The sequence below is a fragment of the Oncorhynchus tshawytscha genome, linkage group LG28 (genome assembly GCF_018296145.1).
Source record: "Oncorhynchus tshawytscha isolate Ot180627B linkage group LG28, Otsh_v2.0, whole genome shotgun sequence".
Taxonomy (NCBI): domain Eukaryota; kingdom Metazoa; phylum Chordata; class Actinopteri; order Salmoniformes; family Salmonidae; genus Oncorhynchus; species Oncorhynchus tshawytscha.
Window position 1 is genome coordinate 30,602,258 of NC_056456.1, and position 14,062 is coordinate 30,616,319.

At 42.2% G+C, this 14,062-nt stretch overlaps 1 protein-coding gene across 3 annotated transcripts; it reads right to left on the reverse strand.

Annotated features, from left to right (window-relative positions):
* Positions 1-5,422: 5,422 nt before the first annotated feature.
* On the reverse strand, positions 5,423-11,533 carry LOC112244649 (piggyBac transposable element-derived protein 4). Of its 3 annotated transcripts, none has more exons than XM_042307963.1 (4): positions 10,821-11,533; positions 10,571-10,656; positions 9,809-9,967; positions 5,423-8,099 (listed from the first exon to the last, which is right to left on the reverse strand). In XM_042307963.1, exons 1-4 carry the CDS (start codon positions 10,887-10,889, stop codon positions 5,915-5,917), a joined length of 2,499 nt encoding a protein of 832 aa, XP_042163897.1. In that variant the 5' UTR covers positions 10,890-11,533; the 3' UTR covers positions 5,423-5,914. The 3 variants fall into 3 exon arrangements, with proteins under 3 accessions (XP_042163897.1, XP_024268146.1, XP_024268145.1); XM_024412378.2 differs by having other exon boundaries at positions 10,571-10,649; positions 10,809-11,533; XM_024412377.2 differs by having other exon boundaries at positions 10,571-10,649; positions 10,821-11,532.
* Positions 11,534-14,062: the final 2,529 nt, after the last annotated feature.

Here is a 14,062-nt window from a genome sequence, read left to right on the forward strand (position 1 = left end):
TGTTTATGTCTCTGCAAGTTAGAGGTAGTTTCGCGAGTCAATTCTAAATTGTATGTAGCTACACCACAGATAGAACAATGTCGAGACAGATATTTCACTGGATGTATAAATGTGTAGCATAAATTTGGAGGAAGCCCACTGGCCAGCAGTGGGAGAAGATGGAAAGAGATGGATTTTGGCCGATATTCTGAACATTTTATCATTGAGGAAACATTTGATCTCAAAACAGCTTTCTGTTCCCAAAACTATAATGTGTTATGAACAGAGTGGACTAAGTGTTGTAGACTTTACCCTTTGCAAAATACTTATAAAATCACATTGTTTAGGAGTGCAAAGGCGAATTTAGTTATTCCACATGCTCACTTCATAGAGGAGTTGTTCCCTAACGGAAATACGCAGATTATGCTAGAACGCGCCAATAGGATATTGTGCTTGGCTCTTTTATTTAACTAGGAAAGTCAGTTAAGAACAAATTGTTATTTACAATGACAGCCTATCCTGGCCAAACCCTAATCCGCTCTATGGGACTACCGTCTGACATTTCCTCATCTCCCACCGCTTCTAATGTGACTATCCTTGTTGCTTCTCCCTCTTTTTCCCCTGCCCTGCAACAAAGTTTCTCCCTGCAGGCAGTCACTGAGTCTGAGGTGCTAAAAGAGCACCTGAAACTTGACCCCCAAAAAACATCTGGGTCTTTTTTTCTTCTTTTTTTTGTTGACTCCTTTCCCCCAATGTCCTGGTATCCAATTGGTAGTTACAGTATTGTCTCATCGCTGCAACTACCGTACGGACTCGGGAGAGGCGAAGGTTGAGAGCCGTGTGTCCTCTGAAACACAACCCAGCCAAGCCGCACCGTTTCTTGACACAATGCACACTTAACCCAGAAGCCAGACACACCAATGTGTCGGAGGAAACACCGTACACCTGGCGACTGTGTCAGCGTGCACTGCGCCCGGCCCGCCACAGGAGTCACTAGTGCACGATGGGACAAGGACATCCCTGCTGGCCAAACCCTCCCCTAACCCGGACGATGATGGTTGATGCTTAATTATTAAACCCTCTTAGGCCTCACTCCCTCCTATCTGAGATATCTACTGCAGCCCTCATCATCCACATACAACACCCGTTCTGCCAGTCACATTCTGTTAAAGGTCCCCAAAGCACACACATCCCTGGGTCGCTCCTCTTTTTAGTTCGCTGCAGCTAGCGACTGGAACGAGCTGCAAACACTCCAACTGTACAGTTTTATCTCAATCTCTTCATTCAAAGACTCAATCATGGACGCTCTTACTGACAGTTGTGGCTGATTTGCGTGATGTATTGTTGTCTCTACCTTCTTGCCCTTTGTGCTGTTGTCTGTGCCCAATAATGTTTGTACCATGTTTTGTGCTGCTTCCATGTTGTGTTGCTACCATGCTATGTTGTTGTCTTAGGTCTCTTCTTTACGTAGTGTTGTCTCTCTTGTCGTGATGTGTGTTTTGTCCTATATTAATATTTTAAACTGTATTTTTACTCCCAGGCCCCGTCCCCGCCGGAGGCCTTTTGCCTTTTGGTAGGCCGTCACTGGTAATAAGAATTTGTTCTTAACTGACTTGCCTACTAGTTAAATAAAGTTTCAATAATTTTTAATTTTTTTAATCGGCAAGGAATAGGGAGGTTTTTTTTAGGATAAAAATAAACAGAATATAGCTATAAGCACAGGCAAAATCCTGGAGGAAAACCTGGTTCAGTTTGCTTTCCAACGGACACTGGGAGACAAATTCACCTTTCAGCAGGACAATAACCTAAAACACAAGGCCAAATATACACAGGAGTTGCTTACCAAGACGACATTGAATGTTCCTTAGTTTTGACTTAAATCGTCTTCAAAATAAAGACATGAAAATGTCTGTATAACAATGATCAACAACCAACTTGACAGACCTTGAAGAATGCAAATATTGTGCAATCCAGGTGTGCAAAACTCTTAGTGCCCGATTCCGACAGAGGAATTACACCTTTCTTACGCACCCCTACACACTTCTCAGTATTTAGTATTGACTTACCTTATGAAGGTGCATAATGGGCTTCGCAGGTGTTTCCCTTGCGTGTGCTGAATAAAATGTAATTCAACTGCTGAAAACCCTCCTTGCTGGCCAACAGAATTTGTCATGTTTATTACATTTATCTTAAGCCATCCCTTTAAATACAGTGTACCTTCAATTAGAATTTTGTTGACAGATTAGAATACATTGAGAGAATGGGTTCAGAAAATAGGCATCAATGAAAGAAAGCCATCCAGTTATATGCATATTCATCTCCGTGTTAATACCAACTGGTAAATTTAAAAAATAACAAGATTATTTTTGCACATTTTAGGGGTAGGAAAGTATATACACTGCTCAAAAAAATAATATTCTTATTAAATACTTTTTTCTTTACATAGTTGAATGTGCTGACAACAAAATCACACAAAAATTATCAATGGAAATCAAATTTATCAACCCATGGAGGTCGTGACTTGGAGTCACACTCAAAATTAAAGTGGAAAACCACACTACAGTCTGATCCAACTTTGATGTTATGTCCTTAAAACAAGTCAAAATGAGGCTCAGTAGTGTGTGTGGCCTCCACGTGCCTGTATGACCTCCCTACAATGCCTGGGCATGCTCCTGATGAGATGGCGGATGGTCTACTGAGGGATCTCCTCCCAGACCTGGACTAAAGCATCCGCCAACTCCTGGACAGTCTGTGGTGCAACGTGGCATTGGTGGATGGAGCGAGACATGATGTCCCAGATGTGCTCAATTGGATTCAGGTCTGGGGAACGGGAGGGTCAGTCCATAGCATCAATGCCTTCCTCTTGCAGGAACTGCTGACACTCCAGCCACATGAGGTCTAGCATTGTCTTGCATTAGGAGGAACCCAGGGCCAACCGCACCAGCATATGGTCTCACAAGGGGTCTAAGGATCTCATCTCGGTACCTAATGGCAGTCAGGCTACCTCTGGCGAGCACATGGAGGGCTGTGCGGCCCCCCAAAGAAATGCCACCCCACACCATGACTGACCCACCGCCAAACCGGTCATGCTAGAGGATGTTGCAGGCAGCAGAACGTTCTCCACGGCGTCTCCAGACTCTGTCACGTCTGTCACGTGCTCAGTGTGAACCTGCTTTCATCTGTGAAGAGTACAGGGCGCCGCCAGTGGCGAATTTGCCAATCTTGGTGTTCTCTGGCAAATATCAAACGTCCTGCACGGTGTTGAGCTGTAAGCACAACCCCCACCTGTGGACGTCAGGCCCTCATACCACCCTCATGGAGTCTGTTTCTGACCATTTGAGCAGACACATGCACATTTGTGGCCTGCTGGAGGTCATTTTGCAGGGCTCTGGCAGTGCTCCTCCTGCTCCTCCTTGCACAAAGGCGGAGGTAGCGGTCCTGCTGCTAGGTTGTTACCCTCCTACGGCCTCCTCCACGTCTCCTGATGTACTGGCCTGTCTCCTGGTAGCGCCTCCATGCTCTGGACACTACGCTGACAGACACAGCAAACCTTCTTGCCACAGCTCGCATTGATGTGCCATCCTGGATGAGCTGCACTACCTGAGCCACTTGTGTGGGTTGTAGACTCCGTCTCATGCTACCACTAGAGTGAAAGCACCGCCAGCATTCAAAAGTGACCAAAACATCAGCCAGGAAGCATAGGAACTGAGAAGTGGTCTGTGGTCACCCCCTGCAGAACCACTTTTTTTTATTGGGGGTGTCTTGCTAATTGCCTATAATTTCCACCTGTTGTCTATTCCATTTGCACAACAGCATGTGAAATTTGTCAATCAGTGTTGCTTCCTAAGTGGACAGTTTGATTTCACAGAAGTGTGATTGACTTGGAGTTACATTGTGTTGTTTAAGTGTTCCCTTTATTTTTTTGAGCAGTGTATATGAATCATTTAAAAAAATGTATGCACAAAAATACAGATTAATCAAAAATACAGTGGTTTAATTAATTCTGAAAATTGCCATTGTTATTTAACCCACGGTGATGGTGGAAGATTAGTGTACATAGAATTATAATAGGGAGAATAATGTACAATAGTAGTCTATACCCTCTATTGCCTGCACTAACCCTGGAACTGTGGGATGACACAGTCAAGTGTTGTGCCATGGGTCAGGATGAAACTATAACGGCTTGGTCTGCGCTCTGCTCCATAAATATTACGTATTATTTTAATGTTATAAACTGTTACTAATGATCCTCAGCAACAACCACATGGCCGTGACAGCATTTACAGAGGAAATTAAGCAAGTTAGGCTATACCAACTGAAGGGAACTAACAGTAAATTGGCAGTTAAATGTGTTATTAGGCCTACTGACAGTCGATACTGATAGTGGCTAATATTTAACACGATAGAAATAGGAAACAGAGAAAGCTGGGGTAGCATATAATTAAGACATTCGAGAGTGCCCATTGCTGTAAGTTAAAAGGCCATACAATTTCAATTCTGCGTAATGCCACAGCATTTCATAAAGTTCACTGTGGGAAAGTTGATATGCTTCAGTTTGCTGCCATATTACTGGTTTCACATCTGTCTCCACCGATTACAATATAAAATAGATCTAAAACACGTCATTTATATTTACAATTCCTTTATCCAAACAGATGACTCATTAACCTAATTCTTATCGTTATAAATTACAGTATATGGAGAATGCTGTCATTTCTATCGGAAAAATAAAGTTGATGCTTTTTCCACTTGAAACCTGCAGATTTGCTCAACATGGTTTCCCCTTGCTTAAAGGTGGTGGAATTATGAGGGAATTAAGTCAAGGTCAGAATACGGCATATCTATTGACACCTCTGCCACACCTTCATTTATTTGATCTCCACCAAGAACGAATAGCAAGTGAATAGCGTGCTATTCTCGTGCTTAAATTCAAGGTAGGAATACGCATAGAGAAAAGTGCATAAAAATGGAATAACATTCCATTTACACGCCCATAACTCAGGTAGGAATCAGGGCCTTTGAGACTTACCCAGAAAGACTCACAGGTGTAACCGCTGCCAGAGGGGATTCTAACATGTATTGATTCAGGTGTGTGAATACATATGTAAATTAGATATTTCTGTACTTAATTTTCAATTAATTTGCAAATATTTCAAAAAACATGTTTTCACTGTGCCATTATAGGTTAGTGTGTAGATGGATAAGATTTAAAAAAATATTTAATCAATTTTGAATTCAGACAAAATGTGGAATAAGTGAAGGGGTATGAATAGTTTCTGAAGGCACTGTATATACCAACTTTGCACACAGGCTTGGGGCAATATTAATCTAATACTTTTTTCTATTACGTCCCCATGAACTTGCAAAATATTGCCAAGTTGAACAACACTCTTCTATTACCTATTTCAGAAAGCTTGTAGTCCAGGGAAAAAACATATTTGCATCAGTCTGCTCATTGTCTTTAATCACATTCCATATTTTGAAGCAGTTTCTGGCAAGACTAACTCTGCAAAATAATCTAAATAATCATTGCACAAATGACACTTCATGTGTACAGTACATCTGTGAGAGATTTTAAGAGTGCTGGGATCATTCATGGGCACAAATATTAATAGAATAAACTAAAATAATAAAACAATACAAATAATAAGCCTAACCATAATAATAATAATAATCATTACCATAATCATCATCCCACTTGAGACCACTGATATTATCAGGGGAACTGAAAAGTTGTGCCAGAGACATTCTATTGAGCCCTATGCCATCCTCAGAACCGGAAGCAGTTCCTGTCTTCTATCATACAGAGCAGCGCCTGACAGGACTCAGTGCCAGTTGGTCTTGCACAGACAACAGTTCTTCCTGCCCACGATTTCTCTTTGAGAGATGTCAATAGTGGTTTGATCATTAGTGCGCACAGGATAGCAAAATAGTTTTACTGCCTGTTGTTCCTCAAGCCAAAATGGCATTTAATGAAACTCTGGGCCTGTTTTTGAGACTTGAACTCAATTTTTTTCCCCCCATATTCCATCCAAGGATGGGTAGGGTATGGGTTGTACTTTATATGCCTCTTGAAAACTTCTTCTACGAGATCCTTTTTATTCATGTGCCAAACTCTGAAGCAGTTTCTGTCTGGTATCATACAGAGTGCTACCTGACAGGACTCACACTGCCAGTTGGTCTGGCTTTCCTTGCACAGACAACATTTCTTCCTGCCGCTAGATTTTCTTTGAGAGGAGTCAACAGTGGTAGGATCAATTATGGGTACAGGGTAGCATGGTCGCTTCACTTCCACCAATTCCTTCTCTTCTTCTGGTTGTTCTTCCTCCTCCTCCTCCTCCTCCTCCTCCTCTGAAGACTCTTCTTCAGCCTCCTCCTGCTTACCAATGTCAGCAAGCTGCAGGCACAGCTGCTCCCTGAACTGCTTGTGGGTCATGGGCTTTTTCTTCTTCATCTGGGCCATGTCCTTCTGCAGGAGGAAGCTGTTCACCACAGCAATGTCTATAAAGTGGAAGAAGAAGGTCTTGTACCACTTCATGGTTTTGTGGGCCACACTGTAGCATTTGATAAGGGAATCAGACAGGTCCACACCCCCCATATACTTGTTGTACGGCTTGATTGCCTCTGGGACGGGTATGCACTGTGTTGTCCAGGATCCATTTTTGCTCTGTTTCCTGATTTTGACCTGCTCCCCTGCGAATGCCTTATGAATGGTGGTACACATGGTGACTGGTTGTGCGCCCATCCACTTGGTGAAGAGCAGCTCCCCATCACGGAGCCAGCGGATGGTTCCCTTCTCTGCTCGAGCAGGCATGCTGTTCTCTCGGATGCCCACACGGATTTCACGTATGGTTCCGCATGCTCCCAATTTCTTTTTGTACAGGTCACGGAAGAAAGTTGTGCTGGTGAAGAAGTTATCAACATAAATGTGGTATCCTGTGCCCAAGTAAGGCACCTTCAACAGGTTCATGGCAACATCATAGCTCTCCCCTTTGCCTGAAGCAGATTGGTTTTTGGTCATAAAGACATTGAAGTCGCAGGTGTAGCCATTTCTTGAATCTGCTAAAACATACAGCTTGAATCCATACCTGTAGGACTTGGATTTAATGTATTGTTTGAGGCTGTGGCGGGCCTTGGAGTGCACCATGCGCTCATCAATGGAAAGGTTCTGGAATGGGTGGTAGAAGGCTCTGCATGCTGCCAATATCTGGTCTTTTAGAGGTTTGATTCTCATGAGCCGATCATAGTCCGCAGTCCCCTTCTTCTTGTCGTTTTCCTCATCCTCTGCTGGGTCACTCATGTGCAGTGAATAGGTGATTGCCCGAAATCTTGTCATAGTCATGACTGTACAACAAAAAGGAAGGCAATATATTCTGTTTCGATTCCAGTAGTCTGATACAGTGTGTACATTCAGCAGACCCATATAGATTACAATGCTGAGGTATTTGTACATTTCCTCCACAGATACAGGTTTCCATGGTTCTTTGATTCCATGTTCTTGTCTTCTCTTGGCATTCTTGTTGGTGTTTGAGCAGAGTGTATCAACAACAGCATTACTGAAGAAGAGCTGGAAGAGCTCTAGAACAGTGTAGTTCTTTGAAGTGTCTAGCTGGGGTCCAGGAGTCCTAGCTGGTTCGAAAGGTAACCATTTATGCTCTTGGTCTGGTTCATCCTCAGTCCTCCACTTCCTCTTTGACCCACTGAAAAGAGGTGTGGCTGCATGAGCTCTGTTTTTGGATTTGGCAGGGCTGGGTGTCCAGGGGGGAGAGGATGGAGGCCTGGCCTTCCTTTGCGGTGCTGCTTTGGGGCTAGAGGTGAGTTTTGTTCTTTTTGAAGCCCTGCTCTCAATTACTTCTGTATCAGGGGGAAGGTCTTCTCCATCTTCCTCACTTGACTCTGAAGCTTCGATCTTAGGGCGAGAGGAGATGCCCCTTACCCTGAGCCGTGTCCTAATTGGAGGAGAGTCATCTCCCCCTCTAGTCTCTGTAACTTCTGTCCCATCTGGAGGGTATTCACCCTCCACTATAGTTTCTGTAACTTCTGTTCCATTGGGAGGGGATTCTTCCCCCTCCATAGCCTCTGAAGGTTCTGTCAGATAAGGAAGGTCTTCATTCTTATCTCTGAAAAACAATTAATAAAATAGAATATGATTTAGGTGGTGCCATACATATGAACAGCATCATTGTGACAATCTGGTTTCTATCAACTTACTTAGAGAAAGGTTGGGTTTGTTGATAAAATTACATATTTATGCAAATAATACTGAATGGAGAGCTTGACAGTCCATAAGGCCAATATGATAGATTTTCTAACCCGTTTAATATTGTTTGTTTACAAATACATTTTATACAGTTTAACTAAGCCCATGAGACATTAGTGTTATTTTTCAAGAATCAATAGGTATACACTACCGGTCAAAAGTTGTAGAACACCTACTCAAGGGTTATTCTTTATTGTTTACATTGTAGAATAATAGTGAATACATCAAAACTATGAAATAACACATATGGAATCATGCAGTAATCAAAAAAAAAGTGTTAAACAAATATTTTAGATTCTTCAAAGTAGCCACCCTTTGTCTTGATGACAGCTTTGCACTCTCTTGACATTCTCTCAACCAGCTTCACCTGGAATGCTTTTCCAAAGGTCTTGGAGTTCCCACATATGCTGAGCACTTGTTGGCTGCTTATCCTTCACTCTGCGGTCCAACTCATCCCAAACCATCTCAATTTGGTTGAAGTCGGAGGATTGTGGAGGTCAGGTCATCTGATGCAGCACTCCATCAATCTCCTTCTTGGTATTAATAGCCCCTACATAGCCTGGAGGTGTGTTGGGTCATTGTCCTGTTGAAAAACAAACCAGATGGGATGGCGTATTACTGCAGAATACTGTGGTAGCCGTGCTGGGTTAAGTGTGCCTTGAATTCTAAATAAATCACAGACAGTGTCACCAGTAAAGCAACCCCACACCATAACACCTCCTCTATGCTTTAAGGTGGGAAATACACATGCAGAGATCATCCGTTCACCCACCCCGCGTCTCACAAAAACACGGCAGTTGGAACCAAAAATCTCCAATTTGGACTCTAGACCAAAGGGCAAATTTCCACCGGTCTAATGTCCATTGCTCTGGTTTCTTGGCCCAAGCAAGTCTCTTCTTATTATTGGTGTCCTTTGGTAGTGGTTTCTTTGCAGAAATTCGACCATGAATGCCTGATTCATGCAGTCTCCTCTGAACAGTTGATGTCGAGATGTGTCTGTTACTTGAACTCTGAAGCATTTATTTGGGCTGCAATCTGAGGTCAAGTTAATTGCCGATTTCTGAGGCTGGTAACTCTAATGAACTGGTAACTCTGCATCTTCCTTTCCTGTGGCGGTCCTCATGAGAGCCAGTTTCATCATAGCACTTGATAGTTTTTGAGACTGCACTTTCAAAGTTCTTGAAATATTCCATATTGACTGACCTTCATGTCTTAAAGTAATGATGGACTGTCATTTCTCTTTGCTTATTTTTGATTTGTTTTAACACTTTTTGGTTACCATGTGTTATTTCATAGTTTTGACATCTTCACTATTATTCCACAATGTAGAAAAAAATAAAGAACAACCCTTGAATTAGTGGGTGTTCTAAAACTTTTGACTGGTAGTGAATATAATTAACAAACTATCACACTGGGTGTGGTAATTTCAATAAATAAAAATGCAAATGACTCAATATCAAAATGTGTAAAATGGGAGTTAGAACGTTAAAGATATTTAAGCAAACAATACTGAGTGGATGCTTAAATTAAAATGCTATCCACTCTGAATAATGTAATAGTTCAACTCACAGGTCCAAAAGTCGATCCAACTCCTCTTCAAAGATGGAATCTAGAAATGAATTGTTGCTGCCACATGCCTGAAATTCTCCATCAGAATTCATTTTTCCTGCTTCCTTTCCATTATCATCTTGAACAACGCTGCTGTTCTCAGGTTGCATTGCCTTCTTCCTGGAAATTAATTCAGACAAAAACAATGGAAATTAATTCACACAATTTAAGTGGGAGCCCAAGACTGGAGCACAGAGAAAACAATTGATCATATGATGCATGTTCTCAACTCATTAACTGTGTGTGCCATGTTTCTAAATGCCAGTAAATTGATCAACATCAAATGTGGAGAAGGGGAGCAAAGACTGGAGTCATATCAGATTTGTAGCTTGCAGCAATAGGAGTCAAGGTGCAGACAAAAATCACAAGAAAGTCAAGAAATATAGGTGTGACTCTCTCACAGGACCACCCTATGAAGGTTAAATGTAATGTATTTAATCAGCAAGGTATATTAAAATAGATCCATCTGCATTTAATAGTGAGGCTGTGACTCACTATCTTTCTTGCTGTTTTGTGCAATCATTGATAAAAATCAGCTTTTTCTCTGTTTGTGATAAAGGACTTTCATATAGTAATGCAGAACCATTAATTTGCATTAGAACACATTTTTGCATTTTATGTGACGTAATGGTTTTACATGGTCATTTTTTTGGAATACGTGTTCTTTGGGAGAAGTATTTTAACATGATTGCAATTTATATTAAAGTACTTCAGGCATACTACCTCTTATCGCATTCAGAGAGGGAGCGTTTGTCCTGCACCTCCTCCAGGTCCATCTTGGCTGTTTGTCCACGGGTTCTGCCTGAAGCCAAAACACATGATCGCAGCCATAACGTCATTCTACCAAACCCATATGGTTCCACAGCAGCACTTAGGCCTTTCAGTTATATATGCTTAATATTTACTTGTCTAACAGGTTACATAACCCAAACACCATCCCAAATTCTTACTAGATATGCACCTCCGTTATTACCTCTCTCTTCCGCCGCTGCTCAACACGGAGTTCGCACAACAACGCAAACAAAAACAACATATAGCACATACACACCAGCTAACAATTCTACTTCTTCTTTTTTGGTATTTTGACTGTCAGCAAACAGATGTAATAAGTACATGCCGCCACCTACTGTATTGCCTATGTATCAGCCTACTATTCGGAGGTATGAATTCATAGAGTACAGCAGTATGAGTCACAACACCCATAAAACCTAGCGGTCAAACAAGGAAATTGTTCCAATGAGGACTAAGTTTTGTGTAGACTTACCCTGGCGTGACGTTTTGATAACCAACTAAATCTCTCTAGGACAAGGTGATTTTTATCAGTATATTCGCCTGAATTTACCCCGACAAAAATGAAACGCTAGTTAGGCTATCATAAAGAACTACAAATGCCATGATGATCTGGACGAGACTGATGACCCGAGACAAAGGTAAGAATCTCTGGATTAACTATCTAATGTTAGCTACATTTTGTAATTAATAAATTAGCTACATTTATTTAAATTGGCAATTCTGTGAACTGCCTTGTGCACGTTTTAAATTGACACTATCTGTTAGGAAGGTGTCAGCTAGGGATGGCGGGCAGGAGCTCGCAGGGATTTGTAGTATTGCATTATGTCTACTTTGATACTAATTAGCACTTTCGATTTGGAGAGTAAGTAGTGCCGAATATATGGATAAAAGTCATCTTGTCCGAGAGAGATTTACATGGTTATTAACGTCATGCCAGGGTAAGCTATTAAAAAAAACACAGCCCTTATTTTAAGTGTTTCTAAAATTCCCTATGAGAACAATGAATGGTGGAAAAACGATTGGAACCATTTTGGTTCACTAGGTTTTATCGGTATTATGACACCTCCACTGTGGGGGGCTCTATTACACGTTGTAATACATAGATAAATAAATGCCCTACCAACTAACCCTGGATCCATTAAAAATTCACCACTATTCCACTACTTTGGCCCCATCTGATCCTACTCCAGGCCAGCAGCCTGTGAGGACGGAACACTATAGTTCAAAACATCATGTAACTCTTCTGCAGTAAAATCTTGTACACCAAAGTACTTCTCTGCAGCTGCCACCACAACATCTATCCTCTGTGATTTATGTTCCATTCCTGCGGTACAATTGACAACCATGGCCATGAATGCCAAAAAAAATAAATCTTATTGAAGCACACGATTGATCACTCTATTGGCCTCGTCCTACTCTTAGAATCCCTCACCCTGGATCTATCTTCCTCTCTTCACTGCCTTAGCAGTCGAACACCTTCTGTACTACTCTGATCCGGGAAACCTCAAACAGCCTTTCTCTCACCGGACACCTCTGATCTCCAGCACCATGGGTACCCCCACAGTTTACACGTACAACTTTTTCCACGGATACTAAACATTCCTTTGTCTCATGTACTCCTGCACACTTCTCACATCTAGGAATCTCTCTCCTTCACACTGCTGCCACATGACCATAAGATTGACACCTAAAACACCATAATGGGTTCGGGAAAAAAGCTCTCACGGGATACCTGACACATCCTAAATTGACTTTATCTGGTAAAGACATACATCAAAATGTAGTAGTACAGACAGTGTATTGTCTGTTTAACCACGCTCTCCACCGGTCTGCGTCACACCAAACGGCGGGTGTCAAAGACACCGGGAAACTTCAACTTCAGCTGACCTTCCTCAACACTTAACTTCACTCCAGTTATCACTCCTTTCAACGGCACCCTGCTCTGGAGAGGAAAGCAAGGAGCGCACGCTCCTACTGGACAGCAGAAATGCAAAAAAATCGACATGATTCTGCTTCAAGTCACTTTCACTGACCCAACATTCCCCAATCTCTTCTCCACATATGGATCTGCCAGATGTTACGGATCCATTGTCTCCAGACATTTCACTCTCACTGGGCCAGAATAGCTCTTCCAAAGGTTCTGTGTGATCCATATTAACTCAAAACATGTTCCACTTTTCTCCTTTTTTTCCTGTACGCGGTCCATGCTGTCCCACCCCACCCCACATCTTCCAGCGACCATACCGCCATCATCTTCTGCTTAATCAGATCTTCCAGAAGGCATGTGCATTCCACCATTCCATATTATTTACTTATATGTTCCACTTTTCAAATTTTTGTTGAACATTGCAGATTGAAATAACATGAATAGAGCCGATGTGATTCCTTATTCTATATGTCAGAGAGGCATGTTTGTGCTATTTCTATCTGAATGTTCCAAAGCGTTGCGTCCTGCTGAACAGGGGTGTAATCATTAGTCCAAAGAGTTGCAACGAAAATGAGAGTTGTCATGTAGTTCCCTCTCCGCGTTTTGTTCCGTTTGCTTTCGTTTAAGATAACATTTTGCAACAGAATCGGTGTAATGAATACATCCCAGCTCTTTGGGGTTGAAGAAAGCTGTAAAAACAGTGAATGTGTGCGTCTTTTATGGCCTTTGAATTATCTGTAATTTGTTGTTCTTGTGTTTGTATACTGGTCTTTTGTGGGGTGCAAATAACCTTGACCCTGGACAACACCCTGTTGTTCTCTGCAAACATCAAAGCAGTGACCCGCTCCTGCAGGTTCATGCTCTACAACATCCGTAGAGTACAACCCTACCTCACACAGGAAGCGGTGCAGGTCCTAACCCAGGCACTTGTCATCTCCCGTCTGGACTATTGCAACTCGCTGTTGGCTGTGCTCCCTGCTTGTGCCATCAATTTCATTTTTAGTTTAATTTAACCTTTATTCAACTAGACAAATAAAATCCCTGCAATTTATCCAGAACGCTGCAACCCGCCAGGTTTTCAACCCTCCCAAGTTCTCCCATGTCACCCCGCTACTCCTACTGGCTTCCAGTCTAAGCTCGCATCCACTACAAGACCATGGTGCTTGTAGTGGAAAGCAGCAAGAGGAATTGCCCCTCTCTCTCTTGAGGCTATGTTCAAACCCTACACAAGATCAATATGGGAGCTTTTTTGAGCTGCATATCTCACGTCTTCACTGTTCTTTCATGCTCAATGACGCACCATGGCCTCTCCGCTTATATTGGAGCAGTTTTGAATGATTTCATATGTGGTATGATTACTAGTTAGGATATTGCAGATCTGGACAACTATCCACCTACCACTATTGTCATTAAGAATGATGGATAGAGGGCAGGATAGGCACTGGTAGACTACATTGACCTGTGTGGTATAGTTAGCGGACAGGAAAGCATAGTGC